At 38.8% G+C, this 25,857-nt stretch overlaps 1 protein-coding gene across 1 annotated transcript in view; it reads left to right on the forward strand.

The window, feature by feature from the left end:
• The window catches only part of LOC125455233 (protein sel-1 homolog 1-like), a 67,500-nt gene that overhangs the window by 21,352 nt on the left and 20,291 nt on the right, over nucleotides 1-25,857 (forward strand). Inside the window, exons 5-17 of the mRNA XM_048536973.1 lie at nucleotides 771-936; nucleotides 2,347-2,400; nucleotides 4,988-5,047; nucleotides 5,155-5,236; nucleotides 6,329-6,483; nucleotides 6,856-6,912; nucleotides 9,012-9,080; nucleotides 11,131-11,208; nucleotides 19,155-19,217; nucleotides 19,323-19,410; nucleotides 19,511-19,659; nucleotides 25,494-25,659; nucleotides 25,761-25,835. Of these exons, the coding sequence (XP_048392930.1) occupies nucleotides 771-936; nucleotides 2,347-2,400; nucleotides 4,988-5,047; nucleotides 5,155-5,236; nucleotides 6,329-6,483; nucleotides 6,856-6,912; nucleotides 9,012-9,080; nucleotides 11,131-11,208; nucleotides 19,155-19,217; nucleotides 19,323-19,410; nucleotides 19,511-19,659; nucleotides 25,494-25,659; nucleotides 25,761-25,835 (1,262 nt within the window). The remainder of the gene's footprint in view (nucleotides 1-770; nucleotides 937-2,346; nucleotides 2,401-4,987; nucleotides 5,048-5,154; nucleotides 5,237-6,328; nucleotides 6,484-6,855; nucleotides 6,913-9,011; nucleotides 9,081-11,130; nucleotides 11,209-19,154; nucleotides 19,218-19,322; nucleotides 19,411-19,510; nucleotides 19,660-25,493; nucleotides 25,660-25,760; nucleotides 25,836-25,857) is intronic.

Below are 25,857 nucleotides of genomic sequence, written 5' to 3' on the forward strand. Positions count from 1 at the left end.
GGCTGAGAAGCCCCACTTTGGAATAGTAGCATCTGCTACATTTAGTGCAGAGGACTAGAGTGACCTGTGAAGATGCAGGATTCCCTGGCATCTGAATAGTAAGGTCACAGGTTCGGTTTTCCTTATTATTTGATATCCATGAAAGGAGAATTCACTCAGTTCAAATTTCACGGATGCAGTGCCGTATGCTGTCATAGAATAGAACCCTACACTGTGAAAGCAGGCCATTCGGTCCATTGGGTCTGCACTAACCCTCGGAAGAGCATCCCACTCAGACCCACCCCACCCCCATCCTATCTCTGTAACCCAGCATTTCCCATGGCTAATCCACTTAACCTACCCATCTCTGGACACTATGGCAAATTAACATGGCCAATCCTCCTAACCTGTGCATCTTTAGACTGCGGGAGGAAACTAGAGCACTTACAGGAAACTCACGCAGACACAGGGAGAATGTGCAAAATCCACAGACTGTAATTAAACCCGGATCCCTGGCGCTGTGAGGCTGCAGTGCTTACCATCATCAATTGGTTCTATATCATTTAAGGCTTATATTAATAGCCAATTTTTTAGAAAGTTAAGTTTCTTTTCATGACAGTTTTCTGCATGGTGATTTGGTTATACTAATTGTCAGTCCACAGGCATTCTTATTACTTCCAACATGTAGCTTCCAATATTGTTCACATAGTGTTCATGTAGACTTAGGTACAATAATATCAGGAGGTGTTTGAATTTTCTGCTTCTAACACTTTATATTTCCTGTTTTTAAGTAGAGGTTATAAACTACTGGTGAAAGCAGCTGATTTTGGAAGCAGTAAAGCCATGGAGCGAATAGCCTATGCCTTATTATTTGGTGACCAACTGCCCCAGAATGTCACAGCAGCTAAAGATCTCTTTGAAGCCCTGGCAGAAAATGGCTCTCATAAGGCACAAACTGTGAGCTCCTTCAAAATGGAATTAACGTGGAAATAATATGATAAAACACAGTTGCTCCTTTGTGTTGACCTGCTAAAATGGCACTATCTTTTGAAGGAAATATCTTTTCTTAATATCTTGGGGAATGCTTTATCACATATTGCTCATGAAAATTATTTTGATTTGGAGAACAGACGTTGCTGCATGCACTGTTGCTCCATTAAAAAGATTTAGTTTAAAACAAAAAAACCTAAGCATATTCCTGAAAGTATAAGGTTAAGATTTAATAAGATCCAGCCCATGTATAACTTTTTCAGTATTTAACTTAGTGAATCATTGGGCTTGTATTATGTTCCCACCTCATTTGAAAAATTAAGCATCAATATATGCAAAATATTCCAAGTCAAGAAAAATGATGGTTGAAAAGTGATGTTCTGAAACCACCTAGTAGATGATATTCAAAAAGAACAAGCAAATGTTGAGTTGCCTTTGAAATTTATTTTATCTTTTCTCCCCATTAGGGAATGATTCACCTTTGTTTAATAAAAAGTATGCATTTATTTAGCATGTTTAACTTAGTAAAACGCCCCAAGATTGTAGGGTTATTATAACACAAAATGCAAAATTAACCACTTAAAGACATATAAGGGCATGTGGCCAAATTAAAGACTTGGGTTTTGAGCAACATCTTAAAGGAGAAGAGCGAGATGGAGATCTTCAGGAGGGAATTTCAGAGGTTCGGGCTCAAGCAGCTGAAGGCATGGTCACCAAATGATGGAATAACTAAAATCCATGATGCTGAAGAAGTCAGAATTAGAGGAGTTCAGATTTTGTTTTCCAAAAATATACCCCATTATATTTGAGAGGTTTGGTACACGACCATCCAAGTTGACAATACACAAAACTACAAGCTGAATAAGTTTCTTCCCATTCTGTACATCAATCGGTACATTCACAATCACAGTTAACATTCATCATACTCATTAGATGCCTGATGCATTTTTCACAGCTTGGGTGTACTTTGTCTGAAAGGCTTTTTCCCAATGGACTTTTGGGCCAGCTGCCCCAAGGCAAAAACTCTACGAATAGACACTCATTGTGTGGAAGGGCATAACCCCAATGTCATGCCCTGCAGCACCGCACTGCAATGCAGTAGGTTGTTCAAAACATAACCTTTTTTCAAAGAACGTGAATTAATACTTTGAAGAAATATTTCAATATGTTGATTTTTCCATCGACATCTGAGATGTCTGTTATCTGTTTCTTATTGTTGATTATGGACAACTTTATTTTCAAAACGTTAAACGCATAATTTAGCAACACATTGGAAATCAAACTCTTTGTGAATGCTTAAGTTGAAATAATGTATTGAAGTTCTGTGAATAATTTTGAAAACTTTAAACAAGTGTTTTCTTTTTGGACTTTTGTTAGGCATTAGGATTCATGCATGCCACTGGTATTGGTGTGGGCTTTAACCAACCTAAGGTAAAAAAATGTAGATGGTGTAACTTTAAGAATAATTATATCAGAAAGAATACTAAATCATTCAACTGCTAAGGAGGTCACTGACACATGTTGTTGCAAGACAATATTCACTGTATTAAGAGTAAATATTCAGCATGATAAATGAGTTGGGAATATTGCTTTTCATTCAGATATTGCTTTATTATTTATTTCCCCAACAAGATCCAACATGTCAGCCATATCAGCCTTTGCTCATCCTGCTACTTTCTATTTTTAGTGCAGGTGTTGGAAATAACAGTTGTTGTTTTGGGAGGAGAAGCCTGAGCAATATATATGATTTGCGTTTAAAAAGTAGTTATTTATCAAAAGTTGAGTTTATTGGAGGAGGCATCTTCACAGCCACAGGATCTTCACAGGATACCTCAAAATGCTTCACAGATAATTAGTACACTTGAAGTGTTTTCAATATGTTAATATAGGAGATGTAGTAGCCAATTTGCACATAACAACTTCCACAAACGGCAATGTGTAAATGATTAGATATTCTACTTGTGGATGTTTGTTGATCTTGTTGGTAATAACTATTGGCCAGGACGTTAGGCTCTTTCAACTTTCCCTTCAGTACTTCAGGCTGATATTCCCCCTCATCCTTAACCCCAATATTTAACCCATATGCGCAACACCGTAGCACACTTCACAGGTTTCAGGCTTGTGTCCCACTCTCCTGAGACTTCCTGAACTCCAGCCTTCTTCCATAATCCTCCCCTTCCTGCTCCTTCATTCATATCACCAGTTTCTTCTAATGCATCATCCTATGATTCCAAAGCTTGCGAATGCACTTTGCAAATACAAACATGTTTCAGTCTAAACCACCCTTGTAGCTCACAAGACCTAGCCATCCACAAAATCCTCCCTGGCCCAGGATTTCAATCCCACTAGAAAGATGCTTATTTTCATCCTTTTCCAAACCATGACACTAAGTACCACTTTGCTTTCACAATCTTACTGCTATCCATTGCTTCTTCCTCCTCAGGTCGATGATTTACTTGCTTGTCAATGTGTGTGAAATTTCTTTTAATGACTTGATATCTAAATTTCATAGGCTATAAAAATAGTAAGATAGGTATTGAGTACATCAGTAAAGATCTTGTGTGAGTGCCGGTGAGGCTTTGGAAACAGAGGGGATAGAGACTGTTGTGGGACAAGAACTACTATGAGCCTAGAACAAGCTGAAGTTAGAAAAACCTTACTATAAGCATCACGGGAAAGAATGTTCAGTGAAGAAAAATCTCTTTTAAATCTTCAGGTACAGCAGTTTCAGAAGGCAGTGTCTCCTATTTTGCACATACTTGTCTTTCTCCAATAATCCGATTTGTGTTCCTTGTACAATTACATTTGTCCCTTGTAGAAATACATTTGTCCCATACACATAGATATCACATCCAAATAGAAGACCTTTTTAACACTGTGAACTCTGCTAACGTTTTACTTCAAATATCAGAGGCGCACAGCATGAATAAGACAGACAATAACAAATGAACTGGATAGCTTGATACATCTATCACAACGAGAAGGACATGACAGTGAGAGATGAGGGAGAGTTTAGACAAGGGGAGAGGCAGGGAAGGACGGCGTCAGGGAGCAAGCGAGAGATGTAGACAACGAGAGGGAAAGAAACACTTGGGTCAAGAGTATTACAGGAGTGTTTGGGGGAAAGAGAAAATGGGAGAGACAAGGGTAAAGGATGTGAAGAGAGAGACACAAAATAAGGAAGACCAAAAATGTTGAAGGGAAAGGTCATTGGGCAGGAAACAGTTTGAAGAAAGAGCAATATGGTTTTCACTTGTCAGTGAATTTTGTCACAGGAGGTTAATTATATTCCAATCCATTGTGTATTGCATGATGTAACATTCTTGTTATAAGAAAATCATTTTTTCTGGCCTTCTGGCTGAATTAGGATGTCGTCTCACTCACCAGCAAATGGTATAGAAAATACATGTTTCAGAACTTATATTTATAATTCACAATTTAAATCGATCATTGCAAAACTTTGAGATATCAGATTTAACAACTTAAAGTTTTCCCTGTTCATAGTGCTCCTGTGGATTCTTTACTTAATTTGGGTTGGACCCCTGACCAGATTGTAAATTATTTTGTAGTCCATCATGGAAAGTGACACAATGGCATTGACAAACATGTGATACGGTCCCTGCAAATATCTGTGAGTTGGCTATTATTATAACAAATGGTCACCAGCAAGAGTAGGCTGTTCACCCCTCATGCCCTGCTTTACTGTTAAACTCATGTTCACTTTCCTACTAAATCCACATATCTCTCACTTCTCTTAAAGTCTAAAAGTCTCTTCATCTCCCTGTGAATATTGTCATCATCTGAAAATCCACAGGCCAGAGAATTCCAAAGATTCAGAACCCAATGAGTGAAGAAATTTCCCTTCATCTTAGTCCAAAATGGCTGTCTCCTTAACCTATTCATTGTGAGCCTCACTATGTCGTACTAAACACAATGGAATTATTTTGCTGGAGTAGAGGCTAGATTTTAAAAACACATTCATGTACTAAGCAGAGATCTTGCTATAAATATTTTTCAGGCACTGGTGTATTATACATTTGCTGCATTGGGTGGAAACTTTGTAGCACATATGATTTTGGTAAGTGCTTAATTTGTACAATTTAAATAATATTTAGTTGTATTGAATCATAATAGCCAATCATTTTTAAACCATAGTATTAAATGCAATGAGTTCTCTTTCAACAGGGCTACAGGTACCTTAATGGTATTAATCTGCCACAGCATTGTGAAGCAGCTCTCGTACATTACAGAACAGCAGCAAAATATGGTAATTATTTTGAATCTGTGTAGGAAAAATGTTAGTTGACTTTAAAGGGGCAGACATGATCCAAATTTTGGTGCATTTAACTAACTTTAGGAATGTACATTCCACAGTAATATGGGAATTTGCTTTTTGGTGTTCTGAAGCTTTCGGAACTAGAATGTATTCATAGTGATGATCAGACCCAATTGGTAACAGATAGAGATGTAACTGCTCATGCCTCTAAATCAAACAGAGATGAAGAAATAAAAGTGGAGTGTTCAGAGTCTTATAATTGCTCATCGGGATTTGGTTAACTCCAAGAGTCAGATTATGAATGACTAAATAAATAAGATTACAACAGTGTGAAACATTGCGAGTTCTGATGCAGAAGTAATAAAAAACTGATTGGTTTCTGTACAGGTAGTTCTCCTATAACATGAGTTGCATTCTTGTGTGACCTCATGGTATAGAAAATCACCATTAAAAAATCGCATTATAGGGAAGTCGCTATAGTACACACATATAAAGAAAGGATGTCCGTCGTTAGCACACAGCGAATGACAAACCTAGCTCAGAACATCTTTGGATAACATTATGCAGAATAGGAGGGTCAATACCAAGAAGGCACATGAAAATAAAAGACAACAATTTTAAATGCAAGACATGTTCCAACAGGGAGCCAATGTAAGTCAGCAAACATACGCACAATGGGCGAATAGGACATTTTTACAAATTAGGATGTGAGCAGCAGGATGATCAAAGCCACATTTGTATGTTCTTTTGATTAATGCTTTGAAGTATCAGGGGAAGAACTGAACATTAATTCAAGTGCTCCCTTAACTTCAGTCTTAACTCTTATTTCTAATTATTCCTTGACATGAAGATTCTTCCTGAGCTTGTGTTATTGCCAATACAAATGAAGTTTTGCATACATCAAATTGCCACTTTTAAATTTTAACACAAATAACACAAATACTTTAGCACTCTGATACCTTTATGTAAATCCAGTTTGTTTGCGAAGAGGGTGGGAGCTGATACAATATACTATTATGCATACAATAATATTATTACAATAGACCATACAAAGGTTAATTCTTTTTTATAACACATAAACAGTGGCAGATAATGTTGCTCTTTTTGGAGAAATTCTGACTGAAAAGGTTCGACTGACAGAAAGGGCTGAGAATCTTAGCTCCAACGGTGAAATAATGGATTTAGATTTGTACCAGTACTATCAGTTCATAGCAGAAAAAGGAGATCTTCAGTCACAGGTAGGAAACTGCACCTCAATTTTGCCAAATTTGGTTTAACGAAAAGATTTTTATTTTTACTTAGGTTTGTGTCTGTATGTTTGTAAACTCTCTAGGAAAATTGGCTTTTTGAAGTTCATTTTTAATATTAAACATTTCCTCCAATCCTTCATTATTTACTTGGATCATTACATTGCAAAAGAACACCATTTGGGCCATCCTGTCCATGCTGCATATTTTTAGCAGTTTACATTGTGGCAGGATTCTTTCAATACCAAATGATTCAATCTTTAGTAATGTCTATGAAAAAACAAGTATTCAACAGGTTAAATTACTTCATGCTTGTTACATTTTTGGTAGTCTGAAATTGATTCAAAATGCTTTCCATCCTAGGTTGGTCTTGGTCAGCTCCACCTAACAGGGGGCAAAGGAATAGAACAAGACTATGAGGTAGGCGCATCAGAGGAAGGGCCCTTTTGAATCTATGTATAGATGGAAAGCAATCAAAGAAAAATGCAAGTGTGTGTAAGAATTCTGTTGAAAAAAAATGCATTTACAAACAAATAATGCATATGAAGTTCTGGATCGGCATGAGCTGCAAATCAGTGCTACAACAAGATATATAATTTCTAAATGCAGTTCTGCTCTGCTCCTGTAACCTACAGAAGAACATAAGAAATAGGAGATAAAATTGAATGAGCTGCAGATGCCGTAAATCAGAAACAAAAATAGAGATTGCTGGAAAAGCTCAGCAGGTCTGGCAGCATCTGTGGAGAGAAATCTAAATTAGTGTTTTGGGTTGAGTGATCCCCTTCCCCAGTTCTGAGGAAGGACCACTCAATCTGAAATGTTAACTCTGATTTCTCTCCACAGATGTTGCCAGGCCTGCTGAGCTTTTCCAGCAATTTCTGTTTTTGGTTCTAAGAACTAGGAGCAGGAGTAGGCCCATCTGGTCCCTCGAACCTGCGCCGCCATTCAAAAAGACCATTGCTGATCTTTTCATGGAGCAGCCCCACTTACCCATTCACTAGCCTTAACCCTTAATTCTCCTACTGTTCAAAAATCGATCTGTCTTTGCCTTAAAAACATTCAATGAGGTAGCCTCAACTGTTTCACTGGGCAGGGAATTGCACAGATTCACAACCCTTTGACGAAAAAGCTCCTCTTCAACTGCGTCCTAAATCTGCACCCCCTTATTTTGGGACTATGCCCCTTTGTTCTAATTTCACCCACCATTGGTGACAACCTCCCTGTTTCTATCTGATCATAATTTAATATGTTTGTATAAGATCCCCCCGCATTCTTGTAAATTCCCACGAATATCACCCCAGTCTACTCAAGCTCTTCTCATAAATCAACCTTTTCAATTCTGGAATCAACCTAGTGAACCTCCTCTGCAACCCCTCCAGTGCCAATACGTCATTGGTCAAGTAAGGAGACCAAAACTTCACACAGTACTCCAGGTGTGGCCTCACCAGCTCCCTACACATCTACGGCATACCCTCCCCATTTTTAAACTCAATCCCTCTAGCAATGAAGGACAATATTCCATTTCAGTTGTTGGAAAAACCTGCTACACCTGCAAACCAACTTTATAATGATGTAGCATTCACGGCATAGAATCAAGCCATTCAGCCTAACTGGCCCATGCTGTTTGTGCGTCACACGTTTTTCCATCCTCTTGATCTGACTATCACCAATGCTTCCATTCCTTTCTTCCATATTAGTTTTTCTCTTAAATGCATTTACGCTACTTGCCTCAGAGCTACTCCCTGTGGCAGCAAGTTCCACATTTTAACCAGTCTGGGTAAAGAAGTTTCTCCTAAATTCCCCTGAATTCATGATGTTGGACTTTTCTGTAGAATCTTTAAAGTATCAAGGTGCCACACAGGACAATGATCAAATTGAATTTGACACAAAGTTGCATAAGGAGACATTAAGGCAGGCAATCAAAGTTTGACCTTGTGTTTTAAAATGAAACATTTTACGGCACATCTTAAAGGAGTAAAAAGAGGTGGAGAGTAAAATAGGTTACTGGGGACAATTCCAAACTGACATGACAACCAGTGGTGGAGAGATTAAAACCAGACATTTCAAAATGTAACTGAGCCACTTAGACCGGAAAACTCCATCTCCATTCTGTGCCAAGTTAGCTGGAGTGTCAATAGAGAACTGTAATGGGTCTTGACCTTTTCTGCTGCAAGCAGGGGAAAGTCAGCAAGGGATCTTGCTCCTGCCACCATCTGGGAAGAGGACTGGAGAGCAGACATGTGGATGTGCACTAACTTTCAAATTGTGTTTGGTTGTGAACCTGTCAAGGCACAAAGCATGAAAAATGCATTTTGAGCTACTGAGAGACAACTTGCATATGCAGAAATGTAAATGTCAGTGTCTTTAACAGAGGGAAAAGAAAAACACAGGATAAAAATACCTTTTGTAAATATGCTGTCTCAACTTTAAGATGTGATATGACATAGGTAGAGGCTTAATTGCAAATTCAACAGGACGTTTGGAATAAACTGAATAAACTATTTTCCCTCTCTGTTTAGAAGGCTTTCTACTACTTATCGAAGGCTGCTCATGGTGGCAGTACCAATGCCTTGGGCTTTTTAGGAAAGGTAATAGTAGTAGAGCTTTGAAAATTGGTCATTATTTGGCCTTTTGCATTAACATAGTTCTCATCATAATTGTTCATGTAAAAATTGCAATTTGTGTTGCAGAGCATATTTATATGATTGACTTTTTGGTTATAAAGCAGAGTATGATGTAAACGTATTTTACATTGAGCTTGTAAACTCATGTGTGGTGATCTGATATTACGTATTACAGTCCAAGCCAAATAACACAATGTTGGTTGAAATTATTTATGCTTCCCCTGCAATGTTACAGACTCCCTATAGAGGGCAGAAAGTGATGATTTGAAGTAAAGCTTATTGATGATGTGTCTTTGAACGTATTTCATTTTGAGCAACAGATAAAATGAACAGATACTTTGCTTCGAGCAATTCCTATAAGTCACAGATATAGGTGCCTTTCCATTTATATAAGAAGTTACTTAATTGGAACATAGAGCAGTACAGCACAATACAGGCCCTTCGGCCCATAATGTTGTGCCGACATATTATCCTACTAAGATCAATCTATTCTGCATACACTACATTTCATTATCCTCCATGTGCCTATCCAAGAGTCACTTAAAAGTCCGTCAAGTATCTGACTCCATTACACTGCCGGCAGCACATTCCACATGCCCACCACTCTCTGTGTGAAGAACCTATCTCTGACATCCCTCCTATACTTGCCTCCAAACACCTTAAAATTATGCCCCCTCATAATAGTCATTTCTACCCTGGGAAGAAGTCTCTGACTATCCACTCTATCTATGCCTCTCACTTGTACACCTCTCATCCTTCTTCACTCCAATGAAAAAAGCCTTAGCTCCCTCAATAAGTAGAGAGTGCCATGCCAGCCTCCATCAGGATGCAAAGCATGCAACTTGTGGCTAGAATCTCTTAGTCAGCATGGGGATTGAACCTGTGGCCTTGGCATTATTAGCTATACCCTCTAACCAGCTGAGCCAACTGACCACCACTGAATGTTTCATAGAAAACTTTGAGCAGAATCTTCTGGTGTAGTTGGAGTCAGAAAGAGCATTTAATCAGGCTCGACTGATGGTGTACCTGAATCTTGCTGCCCTCCTACATCTGCTAGAATTAGATTCTGAACGAAAAGGCTCATAATCAATTTTGCAGCACCGAGGCTCACTGAGGGGTTTAAGTGGTACTAGGATTAACCCAGTTGGAGGTGGGCTCATTGCCCGGACTGGGGAGACATAGTTTGAATCAAAGACAGCCAGCTCCTGTTAGTGGGACCACAGGGAGCTAAGCTCCTGCCCTTGCTTCTGACCAACTCCGTGTTGCCTCTCCCTGTAGCCCCAACCCAGCAGAACTTCTCCCTCACCCCCTTGTCCTGGACCCTCTGTGACTCCGAAACTCCTGGGGTGCAGTTCCAGCAGCAGTAGCTATGGTGTCATCTGAGCTATTCTGCATTCTTTCTGAACACACAGGAGACTGGATTGCAGAGGGACACATCATCAACGTGTAGGATAGCCCTGGGAAAGGCAGCATGGGTCACTTTGTTAGTTTTCCAGCCAGCAGCCAAATCCTCTAGCACCACAAGAAGATTCTGCCCAGCAGCTGAGAAATTTGCTGACACTACCAATTTCTCACAAGCTGTTTTCAGGAAAATCCACTATAGCTGCAAGGCCTTAAAAAAGAGCAGGATGGTGCATGTTGGAACTATAGCCAACCTTTCCACACAATAATAAGCTTAATAATAATGGTAAGCAATAATAACTGCTGTTAACAAGCATTTATATACACATTCACATTATAAACATGCACAATAACCACAATTTCAGTCTGTTTCTGTTTACTTGCGCAAAAGTGAATGCCCAGTTTGTCTACCGTATGCATAAAATTGACAGTCCATCACCAAAAAGGTACATTATAGAAAAATATTTAGCTGACTGTGTGTGTCTCCCTACCCGGCTTTAAAATTGTAGGCCATTGCTGATCGTCCCAAACCTGATTCACTGCTTCACTTCCAAACCTCTCTGTTCAACTATCTTGAATGAAGGAAGCTTTAACTATGTATTCTGAATTCTAGATGTATTCTGAAGGGAACGAAATTGTGCCTCAGAATAATGAAACTGCTCTAATGTACTTCAGAATGGCAGCTGAACGGGTAAGCCTAGCACATTTGAACATCTGAATGTATGAACTGGGAGCAGAAGTTGTCTGTTCGTGCCTTTATGCCAGCTCTACTATTCAATTCATGGCAGATTTGTTTGTGTTCTGAATTTCACATTCGCATCTATCCGAAATTATTTTCCGTTCCCTTGCCTGACAAGAATCGCCCTACATCCACCTGAAAATATTTAATGATTCTGCTCCCACCACCTTCCAAAGTAACAGAAGCCTCTGAGAGAGAAAAAAAGTTCATCATCTGTCCTAAAGGATCGATGCCCCTAAATTTTAATTTGCGAGACACGATTTTCCTTGCACAAAACCATGCTGACCAGCTGAAGTCAATTTTTGCCTCTCTAAATGTCCATAAGTCCTATCTCTTTCAATCACCTCTGACAATTTACTCATAACTGAAGTCAGACTCACAGCTGTATAGTTCCCCAGTTTCTCCTTACAAGCTATGTTAAACAAGGGGACAACATTAGCCACCCTGCAGTCGATCAGGCACCTCACCTGCAGTTATAGATAATGTAAATATCACTGCATGGGGATCTCATAATTTCCTCCCTTTCTCCCTACACCACTCTGGGATATGTTAGATCAGGTCCCAGAGATTTATCCACCTTTAAGTTCTCCAAGACCTCCCGAACCTCCTCTTCTGTAATGTGAGATAACAAAGTGTGGAGCTGGATGAACACAGCAGGCCAAGCAGCATCTCAGGAGCACAAAAGCTGACGTTTCGGGCCTAGACGCTTCATCAGAGAGCCTCTCTGATGAAGGGTCTAGGCACAAAACGTCAGCTTTTATGCTCCTGAGATGCTGCTTGGCCTGCTGTGTTCATCCAGCTCCACACTTTGTTGTCTTGGATTCTCCAGCACCTGCAGTTCCCATTATCACTGATACATATCTTCTGTAATGTGAACTGCTTTTCAAACATCAGAGTTTATTTCTCTGTATTCTTTAGACTCTATTTCTTTCTCCACAGTAAAACCTGATGTGAAATATTCATTTAATATATCTTTTATCTCCTGGAGTTCAACAGGAAGACCTCCTTGATCTTGCAGAGGCCCAAACCTCTCACTAATTACCCTCTTGCTCTTAATGTATTTGTAGAATCTCTTTTTGTCATCTTTATTTGCCGGTGTTATTTCATATCCCCTCTTTGCCTTCCTGATTTCTCTCTTAAGAATGCCCCTGTATATATATATATATATATATATATATATAGATTCTTTATATTGATTAAGAGATTCAATTGAACCAAGTTGTCTATATCTAAAAAAAATTCTCTTTTATTCTTGACCAGAACCTCAATATCTTTATTCATCCATTATTCCTTAATCTTACCAGCCTTACCCTTCACTCTAACAGGAACAAAATGCCTCTGAACTGTCCCCATCACATTCTTGAACTCCTCCACTTGTCAGACATCTTTTTACCTGCGAACAATCTACTCCAAGACAACAAAATGTGAGGCTGGATGAACACAGCAGGCCAAGCAGCATCTCAGGAGCACAAAAGCAGACGTTTCGGGCCTAGACCCTTCATCAGGGCTCTGATGAAGGGTCTAGGCCCGAAACGTCAGCTTTTGTGCTCCTGAGATGCTGCTTGGCCTGCTGTGTTCATCGAGCTCCACACTTTGTTGTCTTGGATTCTCCAGCACCTGCAGTTCCCATTATCACTGATACATATCTTCTGTAATGTGAACTGCTTTTCAAACATCAAAGTTTATTTCTCTGTATTCTTTAGACTCTATTTCTTTCTCCACAGTAAAACCTGATGTGAAATATTCATTTAATATATCTTTTATCTCCTGGAGCTCAACAGGAAGACCTCCTTGATCTTGCAGAGGCCCAAACCTCTCACTAATTACCCTCTTGCTCTTAATGTATTTGTAGAATCTCTTTTTATCATCTTTATTTGCCGGTGTTATTTCATATCCCCTCTTTGCCTTCCTGATTTCTCTCTTAAGAATGCCCCTGTATATATATATATATATATATATATATAGATTCTTTATATTGATTAAGAGATTCAATTGAACCAAGTTGTCTATATCTAAAAAAAATTCTCTTTTATTCTTGACCAGAACCTCAATATCTTTATTCATCCATTATTCCTTAATCTTACCAGCCTTACCCTTCACTCTAACAGGAACAAAATGCCTCTGAACTGTCCCCATCACATTCTTGAACTCCTCCACTTGTCAGACATCCTTTTACCTGCGAACAATCTACTCCAAGACAACAAAATGTGAGGCTGGATGAACACAGCAGGCCAAGCAGCATCTCAGGAGCACAAAAGCAGACGTTTCGGGCCTAGACCCTTCATCAGGGCTCTGATGAAGGGTCTAGGCCCGAAACGTCAGCTTTTGTGCTCCTGAGATGCTGCTTGGCCTGCTGTGTTCATCGAGCTCCACACTTTGTTGTCTTGGATTCTCCAGCACCTGCAGTTCCCATTATCACTGATACATATCTTCTGTAATGTGAACTGCTTTTCAAACATCAAAGTTTATTTCTCTGTATTCTTTAGACTCTATTTCTTTCTCCACAGTAAAACCTGATGTGAAATATTCATTTAATATATCTTTTATCTCCTGGAGCTCAACAGGAAGACCTCCTTGATCTTGCAGAGGCCCAAACCTCTCACTAATTACCCTCTTGCTCTTAATGTATTTGTAGAATCTCTTTTTATCATCTTTATTTGCCGGTGTTATTTCATAATCCCCTCTTTGCCTTCCTGATTTCTCTCTTAAGAATGCCCCTATATATAGATATATATTGATTCTTTATATTGATTAAGAGATTCAATTGAACCAAGTTGTCTATATCTAAAAAAAATTCTCTTTTATTCTTGACTAGAACCTCAATATCTTTATTCATCCATTATTCCTTAATCTTACCAGCCTTACCCTTCACTCTAACAGGAACAAAATGCCTCTGAACTGTCCCCATCACATTCTTGAACTCCTCCACTTGTCAGACATCCTTTTACCTGCGAACAATCTACTCCAAGACAACAAAATGTGAGGCTGGATGAACACAGCAGGCCAAGCAGCATCTCAGGAGCACAAAAGCTGACGTTTCGGGCCTAGACCCTTCATCAGGGCTCTGATGAAGGGTCTAGGCCCGAAACGTCAGCTTTTGTGCTCCTGAGATGCTGCTTGGCCTGCTGTGTTCATCCAGCCTCACATTTTGTGGTCTTGGATTCTCCAGCATCTGCAGTTCCCATTATCTCTGAAACAATCTACTCCAATCAACTTTTGAAAGCTCTTGTCTCATACTATTAAAATTTGCCTTACAACTATTAAAATCTTTAACTTTTATGGAAGATTTATCCTTTTCCATAAGCATTTTGAAACTAATAGAATTATGATCGCTAGACCCAAAGTGTTCCCCCACTTTTACTTCCGTCACCTGCCCTGCCTTATTGCCCTGAAGAAGGTTTAGTTTTGCTCCTTTTCCAATAGGAGCATCCACATATTGACAAAGAAAACTTTCTTGAGAACATTTGACAAATTCTTCATCATCTAGACCTTTAACACTATGGTAGTCCCAGGTCAATGTTTGGAAGATTAAAATCCCCAATTATTACAACCTTATTATGCTTACATATATCTGAGATCTCCCCATATATTTGTTTCTCAACTTCTCCCCGACTTAAGGGAGGCCAATCGTACAATCCCATCAAAATGATCTTTCCTTTCTTATTTGTAATTTCTTCCCATATATTTTCACTGGACGATTTTTCATAAATATCTTCCCTAATTACAGCAGTGATGTATTCCTTAATCAAAAATGTCACCTCTCCCTTCTTTCTTGCCTCCTTTTCTATCTTTCCTACAATATCGAGGAAAGGAACATTGAGCTGCTAGTCTTGTCCATCATTGTTGTTTACACGCATCAACAAAATTCAGTTCATTTGCTGCAGGTGCAGTTATGGACTTATCGTACCTGTTGTATTAAGCAATCTTTATTTGTCCCACTGTTTACTATTCTTGGGATGTCAGGAAAGAGAAGGTATTGTCATTTATTCCTGTTAGGTCCAAACCTTCGTGAGACTGTACAGGAACTCATGCTACAACAGAAGGAGAGCAAAAATATTGGTCTTTCTTCGTCCTCGAGTTGAGTTTGCACGTTATATTTGAATACGGTGTTGAAAAGTGAAGTTGTGGTGAGGCCTAATGGATAATAATCTTTTTAGTCATTTTGTACTAATTTATTAGACCACTCCAAATAAAATGAGAAATTTACTCCAGATCTAATTTTATTCCCTCCCATTCTCTTTCCATTGTAATAAATGAATTTGGACATCTTTTTGGTGTCAGCCTTTATCCCTATTCCTTTTTTATTGTCATTTACTCAGTCTGGATCCAGCTAGAAGCACACTCTAGGTACTATTTTATTTTCTTCAGTAATTGCTAAGCAAGCCATTTGTAACTTAATTAGCGAGACATATTAGGAACTGCAGATGCTGGAGAATATGAGATAACAAAGGTTATAACCAGGGTTATCTCTGAAAAAGGATCTAGGCCCGAAACATCAGCTTTCCTGCTCCTCTGATGTTGCTTGGCTGCTGTGTTCATCCAGCTCTACACCTTGTTATCTCCTGTAATTTAATTAGCATCTGGTTTTATTGCTTCTCACAAACCTGTCCTAACAGCGTGTAAATTTCCACTTGACTGCTACACAATCTTTATTTCCACCTTTCTTCCCCTTTCAGATCTGATGGGAAACCTGCAACATTTTGTTTAATTTACCATTTTTTCTTTCAAAAATATACTTTATTCATAAAAATCTTTATATACATAGTCACTCCAGCAGTTTAGTTCTGTAAAGTCTTAGCATATTAAGAACAAACAAACATTGGAGTTTGTCACACATCTCCCTTGTTGGGAAAGTCAGTCTCAACCACATCCCTCCACCAAAACCCCACCCCTGCAGCAGCTTTGAGGACACTGTGTAGTGGTGCAGAGAGTCCAGGTCTACAAAAAGGATCTGATGGGCTGTGCCCTTCTCACCATCAGCCAATCGATATCTTGGTGCTAATTCGAAAGTGCTGGCGCCAAGGCGTTCCGCCAAATGACCTTGATAGCCGATTGCCCCAAATGCCTGCTATGTTTACATGCAAATTTTGTTTGAAATGGTTGTGTTTCTCTGCACATAAGATTTTTACTTTCTCCCTCCAATTGATCCTCTGCCCATATGCCCCTACCAAGAGAAAGAAAAACACTCCAATGCCATTTTCTTTGGTCGCTTGACACGAAATCTGCTCCAGTTGACAATAAACACATATTACTACTTTTGTAAGTGTTTCATTGCAGCACATGAACTGCTGTTGGAGCACTCAATCAATGATTTGTCAGTTGCTCTTCTTCCTCATGTTCATTTACATGCTCTTTTAACTGGGAATTGTTGTGTTCTTTCAATAAATAAATTCATTATTGAGTCTAGTTAATTGGCACCTTTTAAATACATTTAATTTATTTAGTTAATGAATTCCTTTTCATTGTGACCTTTACAAGTGTTTCCTGGGAATGTGTAAGCTTCAGCAGGTTCCACTCTTGTACAAAGGGAGCTGTGCATATTCGAATTCATTAGTTAATTGCAGAGAAGCAATTAATTAGGCCCTGTTTTTGTTAATGAATAAACAATTCCTAAGAAAATAGTTCTATTTAATTAGGAACCTCTTAAGCATATTTTATTTAATATTGAAGTGACTGTTTTGGTGAAATGCAAACTTTTCTGTCTATACGTAAAGACTTTACACAGAATGTTGGGTAAATGTATGGGAATCTAATCTCCAGGACACATGTAACGTTCTCAGAATGCTTTGTTATAATTGCAAAAGAGGACTTAGTCACATACCATTAATCAATGGCCCTGATAATCCATCTTCCACTTCATGGTAGAATACACCTCTACCAAATTATAAAAAAAGCAGACCTGCCAACTAATTCACTTTGCATATTACTTAACGTGGCTTCGGAATGATTACTCAGTTGCTGATCTGTTCAAACAACAAGTGATTTTGTATACATCAATAAGCTATAAAGCAGGACATGACTGGGCCTTATGGTGGTGAAACCATGATTCTGCATATTTTCTGTCACTTGTTCTCTTACAAAATCATTATAAGAGATGCTATTAACACAGACACTACATCTCACAAACTCTAATACTATACCTTCCCCACCCCTACATCTTGGCTTTATCCCTTTCTGTAATCGTATTTATGTATGGCCACATCTCTCCCAAAATCTCTGATATCACAGATACAAAATTCCAGGAGGCTTCATAATTCTCCTTAATTGTATTCTTGTTAAACTTGGAAGTTCAGTATCCCTCTCAGAGCTCCCTTTTGTTATTTTGGATCAGCTTTATTGAGATTTGTAGTATCTGGTTATTTCTTAATTTCTGGCTCAATGTGTGGTTCCAATTGTATGACTGCTTGCCGCATTTTATGAATAGAAGATTTGTCCTATTTCTATGTTAAGAGCCTTCTTAAATATGTACTAATATCTCTGGGCTATTATTCCTTTTCTCTCATTCAGTTATCGTGTCAAGATGGCAGCAGAGTAGGATGCTCCTGTCAGAGCTCCCTTTCTTCGCCTGATCTTTATCCGCTTTTTTCCTTTTTTCCCTCTTTTATTTTCACTCCTTTAGCACCAGAACTGGCAGCAGGTCCCATGCAGTGAGCTCTCACATCCTGGAACACTGTGGGCAGTGAGCCCTGCAGCAGCGCATGGGCTGTGAGCCCCGTAGCAGCAGATGGGGAAAGCCGCCACAGAGCATTGTACACGCAGTGAGCACGAGCCCGAGGTGGCGACACATCCCTGGAGCAACAGTGGCGGGTGGGGGGGCAAGTCCCGGAGCAATGGAGAGGCCGAAGTATGAATCCCAGTACAGCGCAACTTACCCAGTTGCTGCTGAGTGCTGGTGAGGAGCAGACTGGAGGCTGGAGCAATGCTGGACTTGGGCCTGGTGTCACATGCTGAGCTGCTGTTGTCGGACTATAATTTAAAACCTTTTTGCTACGTTGTAATTATCTCTGTAAGTAATTTTTATGCTTTCCTTTACTCCTCTTTGTGTAAACCACTGTATTTTTTTTTACTCTGTAAGACTTATACCCAGGTACTTGTACATAAGATAGTGCCACTAAAAGGCAGCCATTGTAAAAACTTTTCGCTGTACTCCTATATTTCTGTATTGCAGTACAAATGACAATAGGGGATATTCTATTCTATTGATTCCTCCTTCTATCAAACTGGATAGGCTCAGATACAATACCTCCAGTTGGAGTTGGAAGACTTTTATTTTCAACAGGACTGTTCTTGTTCTCGTACTTTTTGATAATGCTGGACTTATAGCCCTGGAAGTAAAATTTTTCAAAGCTATATTTGGAGCTGTCTTCCCATCAACAGTTCGGATGGTGGCAACCCACATCGGCAGTAGTGGCGACCTGTAATTTAGGGATGCAGTGGGTTTTTAATAATCCTTTGATGCTTCAGACACCCTCCTTGGTTTCACCATTGGAATGGGGATATCTTGGGAGGGAACTTGCAAGATGAACAATTCCACTGGTGCTCAGCCAATTTTGTATCCATGTCACCACTGTCCATTTTATTCCATGAGTTAGAACTTTTCTCACATGTCTGTTGTGTGGCACAATAATGAGTGCCTTTTGAAAGTCCACATTCACGGCATCAACTGCTTTACCCTCACTGAACCTGTTTGTTACCTCTGTAAAGGTGCTTCAGCAAGTTTGTCACACATGATTTGCCTTTTAGAAATCCATGCTGGATATTTCCATACAGCGCACCTTTTTCCTGATTCTATCCTGAACAATTGTTTAGGTGATTGTCATTTTCCAAATGGGGTCCACAGGGCCTACATCCCTGTTCTTTCTGCCAATCTTCAATATTTTATCTAATATCACTTGCAGGGCAACCCTATTGGACTGACGGGTTTAGGATTAGCTTACCTTTATGGAAAAGGAGTGCCAGTGGTAAGTGTCCTTCTCTGGGAAATTTGTCTTGTATTATAGGAAACAAGCCCTTACAATGTGTGTCTCTAATGTAGCACTCCTGTTTTATTTTACGTTCTGTTTCAGGATTATGAAGAGGCTTTAAAATACTTTAAGAAGGCAGCTGAGAAGGGCTGGGTAGATGGACAGTTTCAACTCGGAGTTATGCACTATGGTAAGGAGGAAAAAAATGTCATTTTTGCAGTGCTACTGAAAAGTGCATTACACAATAAGCTGTTCCATGATTAATTGAATGTTATCAATTTTCATTGCAGCTGGCTTAGGTGTGAAGAAAGACTATAAAATGGCTGTCAAATACTTTCACCATGCCTCCCAAGCAGGTCATGCGCTGGCCTTATACAATCTAGCTCAGATGTATGGGAGTGGAACTGGTGTGGTTAGATCCTGTCTCACTGCTGCTGAGGTAACATAAACCAATACAATTGATTTTAATGGATTCAATTCAGTCAATTTGAATAGTAGAGTAAGGAAGACTGGAAGGACAAAAGACAACTTCTTTCCTTCTATGGACTTGTCAGATTTTAATCACTCACTAAAACATTTGCTGAGATGGATTTGAATTCTGGCCCATATTACCTGCAACATTATGGACCAAAAGCAGCCACATTTTTACTCCTTGCCGTTTACAAAACTTAAGAATATCCAACCTTGTATCTACATTCAGTATTGGGGGTTAGTTAGCTCAGCTGGCTGTAGGATTGTTTTGAGATGCAGTATGATGTCAACAACATCACCAGCTGAGGTTATCATGAAGGACTCTTTGTTTCAACTTCTCCCCCCATCTGAGGCCCAGTAATCCTCAGTGAAAACACCAGCAATCATTTCTCTCTCTCGCCATCTCTCTAACGACAGAGAGCAGCCCCATGGTCTGACAGAACTATAGTAACTTTAACTTTGCTATTCATCCTTAACTTACATTGTATATTTTTAATCCACTCTGGTTGTCCTATTCACTGGATCATTTTCTAGTCCAAGTATTTCAGAAAAAATCATTCACAGAATCATTAAGAGTCATTCACAGATTCCTTTATCATCTCTCATTTATGCTCAATCCTGTTCTTAATCAAATTATCATTTCAGCTTTCCTTTAGAAATATTGATGAATGCACATCTAGTTGTGGTTCCATCCATATATTCATAATCCTTGGGGAAATAAATGTCTTTATCCTCAAATTGTATTTGAATTCGTTTATGCCAGAATATTGTTATATTTTGAGTTTGCATTGTGATGCAACAATTGGTTTTCATTTAGATTAGGAATGTTTTTCTGGAACATAAATCGATTTTATTCTGAAGGTTGCTTCAAATTTAGAGGGTCAAGTCCCACAATTACCGCATTAATGTACTTTAAACACTGTCCAGGGCCACTTGATCTTTCTCCATTCTACATTCTCCCCTCTCCTCCAAGTCTTTATTGCTGGTCTTTCATCTCCTTACATGAAAGCTGACACAGTGTTACTTTGTCATGTCACCATACCACAGGAACAAAGGAGTGAGAGCAGGCCATTCAGTCCCTCGAGCTAGCTTCATTGTTCTAGATAATGACTGATCATCTACCTCAATACCACTTTCCCACATTATTCCCATATCTTTCAATGTCATTTAGAAAGTATCCAGAACCCTATCAAACCCTGTCTTTCATGTACTTAATAACTGAACTTCCACAACTCCCTGGGATAGAGAATTCCAAAGATTCCCCATCCTGCAAATGAAGAAGTTCATTTACGTCTCAATGCTAAATAGCTTGCCTTTCGTTCTGAGATTGTGTCCTTGGTTCTCAATCTGAGTCTAGAAATCATATCATCCTTTCTGCATCTACTCTATCTCTAAGAACTTTGCAAGTTCCTATGAGATTCCCAAATAGAGACTATAGGCTCAGTTCCCTCAAACTCTCCTGTTGTCCAGTCCCACTATTCCAGGTATGGTTCCAGTGAAACTCCACTGGACTCCTTTTCAGGCAAGCACATTTTTCCTTAGGTAAGGAGACTGAAACTAGGCATAATGCTCCAAGTGCAGTCCCATCAATGTTCTATTCAATTAAAACAAGAATTTTTCCCTCCCAGGCCACCGAAGAGGACCTTTTCCATATCATACAGTTGGTAATATTTGCATGGGCCAAGTAACAAATGCAGACTTTACCGGGGGAACTACTTTCAGCGCTATCTCTGTCAATGAAAATACCAATTTGATAGAACACAGTGTTTTCACTGGATGTGAGTCTTCCCCTGAATTCAATACAGTTTCAATTCCTGTGGAGATTCATGCTGACCTATTCACCTACTACCACAGAAATATCAATGGTTCGCACTCAGGATTTAGCTTGCTATCTGAACACTGAAACATCATTATGCTCCTTAGCAGCCATAATTCAGGAAGTGGCCACAATGTCTACCTTATATGTTGCAACAGGGAACAGGATGATACTTAAGCAACTAGACGCATACTTGCTCTTCAACTTCAGTACCTCTACCAATTAAACTGTGCCTTACTGATTTAGATAATGGAAGAGTATGTGTATAAGAAGTGATTGGATGTCATGGTTCAAATGGTATCTCCCAGAGCCTGATACAGTCTCCACCCTGAGTCTCATTTGCATGATAGGCACTAGACAAAAGTGGGCAAAGCATTTACATTTAGTTTTCTTCTGCGACTAGAAAACCTTTTCATTGTTTGTAGCAGGTATGAAGGAGCTAAGAAACTACAATGACTCAACCGGTCTTCATCCAGGCAGTTTTCACCATGATTTCATTGTATGGTGAGATTCAGCCCTCTTCCTTGGTGTATCTTCTTGTAACAGGGATGCCAGCGCTCCAGTTTCAAAGTGGATCATGCTGCCATGTGCTTTTATTATCTAATTGTGAAGTCAGAACTCATACTGAAACCAGGATCGATAGATCATGTTTTGTTTTGCTTTTAACAAAGTGTTCTTTCACTGAAAACTAAACATTGAATGCAGCAGATTTTGCTTTATTAACAAAAGAAATGAAGATAAAATAGAATTAATTAAACTATCGACCTATAACACAAATTCAAGTGTTTTTGAGCACAGGTAAAAGGATAACCCCATTAATCCTGAAAACTCCTTTATAAATTGAAAAGAAGAACAGTTTTTGAACAGTACCCAGAATAATCTACTGGCACAGTACAAAAAAATCCTACCTTGTACAGAATCAAAATTGTCACTAATAAAGTACTCAGCAGAGTCCTTGTCTTTAACACTTTAATAGGTTTAAGTCACTTGTGACTTTACTTATAGAGTGGAACTGGTGAAAGTTACTCAACTTTAAGTAGCCCTTTCAGGGTTTTATCCCAACAATTCTGGTTTGGAATAAATACCAGCACTTTACTCCAAAATAATCTAGTTTCATTATATCCTTCCCTTCTCAGAAGCATTTGTTGATACAGACATGGTCATCCAAGGACTTCCCAGGATTGCTCAAAGTTCAAACTAAAACAAAATAAATCTCTCTAAGAATGGGCATTCAGTACAAACAAAATCATCTTCCAGAAATCTCTAACAAACTTTCAGGCCCCATTATTTATCTTGCTGGGTCACAAAACAATCTAGGGCAAACAAAAATCCATCAGTGCTGCAATAAAATCCATTTATCCTAAACTAGACTTTCAAAACCTGTTTTAAAATAAATCATCCTGGCTACAGGAATTGATACCAGTTAATCATTAACTTCAGGCACACAGAAAACTCACATGTTATGAATTCAAATACCAAATGCCCAAACTTAAAATGGTGTTAAAAATGAATATAAATCATACATTTCACATCACAATTGACTGCAGAACTTTAACATTAGATCAGCAGACCCATTTAAAGATCATAGTTGCTAAGCTAATAAATCACAAGGCATGGATTGCATGCTTAAATGGTGGCAATAAAAATGAAGTGTTTTATCATTGTAACACAGAGTCAGGTATTGCTAGAAATACTTTTGGTGCTTTTGTCATTAAAATGAAGTGTTTTTTGTCCTTTACAGAATATTTATTGAATGACTACCTTTGTCCTTGAAGTTGAAGCCATCTCTCAGAATCATTTTAAATTAGTTGGAACAGATTGGTTTCAGGACTCCTTCCCTGAAAAAAAATAACAATGACAGGATTCCTGGGACCATTTAATGTACCCCAGAGAGAAACCGTTTTTAAATTGCTTTTGTACTTAGGCTCTTCCAAAGCAATTGGTAATAATAGTATTGCAAAAAAAGAAGCGGGAGGAGATACAGAAGAAGTCAACAACTATATGGTTACATACAACCACTCACATGCAGCTGCTCAGAGTCAATAAAAAGCATTTTGGGATTAGTTTAATGTGGCATGTTTGCACACAAAAGCATAGAATCCCTACAGTCTTGAATCAGACCATTCAGTCCATAGAGTCAACACCGACCCTCCAAAGAGCATCCCAACCAAACCCAACTTCTACCCTGCACCTCCCATGGTTAACCCACCTAGCCTGCAGATTCCTGGACATTATAGGTAATTTAGCATGACCAGTCCACCTAACTGCACATCTTTGAACCGTGGCAGGAAACTTGAGTACCCAGAGGAAACCCACGCAGACATACGGAGAATGTACAAACTCCACACAGACAGTTGCTGGAGGGTGGCTTCAAACCTGGGTCCCTGGTGCTGTGAGGCTGCAGTGCTAACCACGGAGCCCCTGCGTTGGCTTTACTGTCTCTTTTTTTAAGTTTAAGATCAGAAAAAGTTACAATTACAATGCTGACAGTATACCATTGAACTGCACCTTAGTTTATTTATTAGTACATTTTTGTTTGATTTTATAATATGAGGCACTACAGAAGGTAAATTTGAATAAATGAGAATCACGTCATATTGAGTTCAGTATCACCACTTCCGTAAAAGTCATATTTAGTCAGAATGGAGGGTTTACTAATGGAGATAGACAAATGATGCTCAACGTATATAAATATCCAGCATTAAAACCTCCAAGACATTTTAATATTCATTGCAGAGGTTCCTTTCATGTGATAAATTTGGTTTAGACAAAATATTTAATTCAGTTATTTGAAATAAAACATGCTTTTATTGTGTTTGATGATTGAATTAGTACCTAGGCATATCTTTCATTTCAGTAGTTGCTTTTATTAAGTGGGAGATACGCTGGGTGTTATTAACAATTTGTTTTACTGATCCACCTGCGTGACTACCATAGCATGTAAGGAATCTCATTAATGCTAATTTTAGGGAATTCTCTGCCAGTCTATCAAGCAACTTACAAATTGAATATTAAATCAGTTTAGCAGTTAAATCAGTTTTTTAAATCAAGTCACTTTGTTGTGCAGAGCGTGGATATTGCTGAAAAGAGAGATATTTACTGAAGTTTTTCATCTTGCACTCATTCCGCAAAGATGACAATATCAAATTTCAAACAATCCCAACAATTTATACTACTGCAGCCTATGTATGGATTTCCTAACACACTTTAATATTGTGGATCCTCCACTCAGATTCAGTTTTTAAGATGGATATGAGCTCCCTTTCCTTGAGATGTTGGTCGAGAAATCCAGTAAAATTAGTTCTGCAAGGCTGTCTACCACAAGCTTAACTTCACCGGTCCATATATATGTTGGGATTCCTACACTTCCATGTGCTACAAGAGTAGCCTTGTCAGCAATCCTGTCAATTGAGCCCCAGTCATTTGTTCACCTTGAAAGCTTGATGCAGAAATCGAGGGCATCTCAGCTACCTGGTAGGACAGTGGCTAGCCTGATCAGATCATTGCTCACTGTGTATCATACAAATTTACAAGAAGGCCACAGGCTGACATTTTTGGATTTGAAAATTGCTCAGTCTACCTCAAATTACTCTGCATAGGTGAAGTATTTCATAACGTTGAACAAGTTAAAGAAGCCTTTTAGTACTGCTCCTATGCAGTAGTTGTTTTAATGATATTTTCCGCCAACAGAATGCTGCTGTGAGTTCAAGAAGGTATTTGGGAAGACAACAGTTCACTTTCCTTTTCTGCATGACAACATCTCAGCCCCTGTGTATATTGCCAACTGCTGCAGTATAAATTGCTGCAATCATTTAAAGTTTGACATTCTTATGATTATCTTGCTGAAAAAAAACCTTTGGCAACACATCACTCTTTTCAACAATTTTATTAAATTAAATTTGGTTCTTATTTCCAAACTTTATATCTTATCTTACATTTACCTATTTGCTTTCAATCTTTAATGTATCAATGTCTTTGTTGTTTAGCTGTATAAGAATGTTTGTGAACGAGGCCAATGGACTGAGAGATTCTTATCTGCATATTTTGCTTATAAGGAGAACAACATAGATTCTGCCTTTCTTCAGTATTTATTCCTTGCTGAGCAAGGATTTGAAATGGCTCAAAGCAACGCAGCCTACATTCTAGAATATGGTAGGTTCAGAAACTAAACCCTTAATCTCCCCAAAAATTCTTTCTTTGCATTTCTTTTTAAAGAAAAGTAAAATCTGTGAAATGTACTGTTGTTTTAATAGAGCAGTCTGCACTCCTCTCACAGATTGATTGCTACCATATGGCTCTGATATACTGGAACCGAGCTGCAGCTCAAGGTACAGGTGTATATATAAGGTA

This window comes from Stegostoma tigrinum, chromosome 9 (genome assembly GCF_030684315.1).
Source record: "Stegostoma tigrinum isolate sSteTig4 chromosome 9, sSteTig4.hap1, whole genome shotgun sequence".
In the NCBI taxonomy this organism is placed as follows: domain Eukaryota; kingdom Metazoa; phylum Chordata; class Chondrichthyes; order Orectolobiformes; family Stegostomatidae; genus Stegostoma; species Stegostoma tigrinum.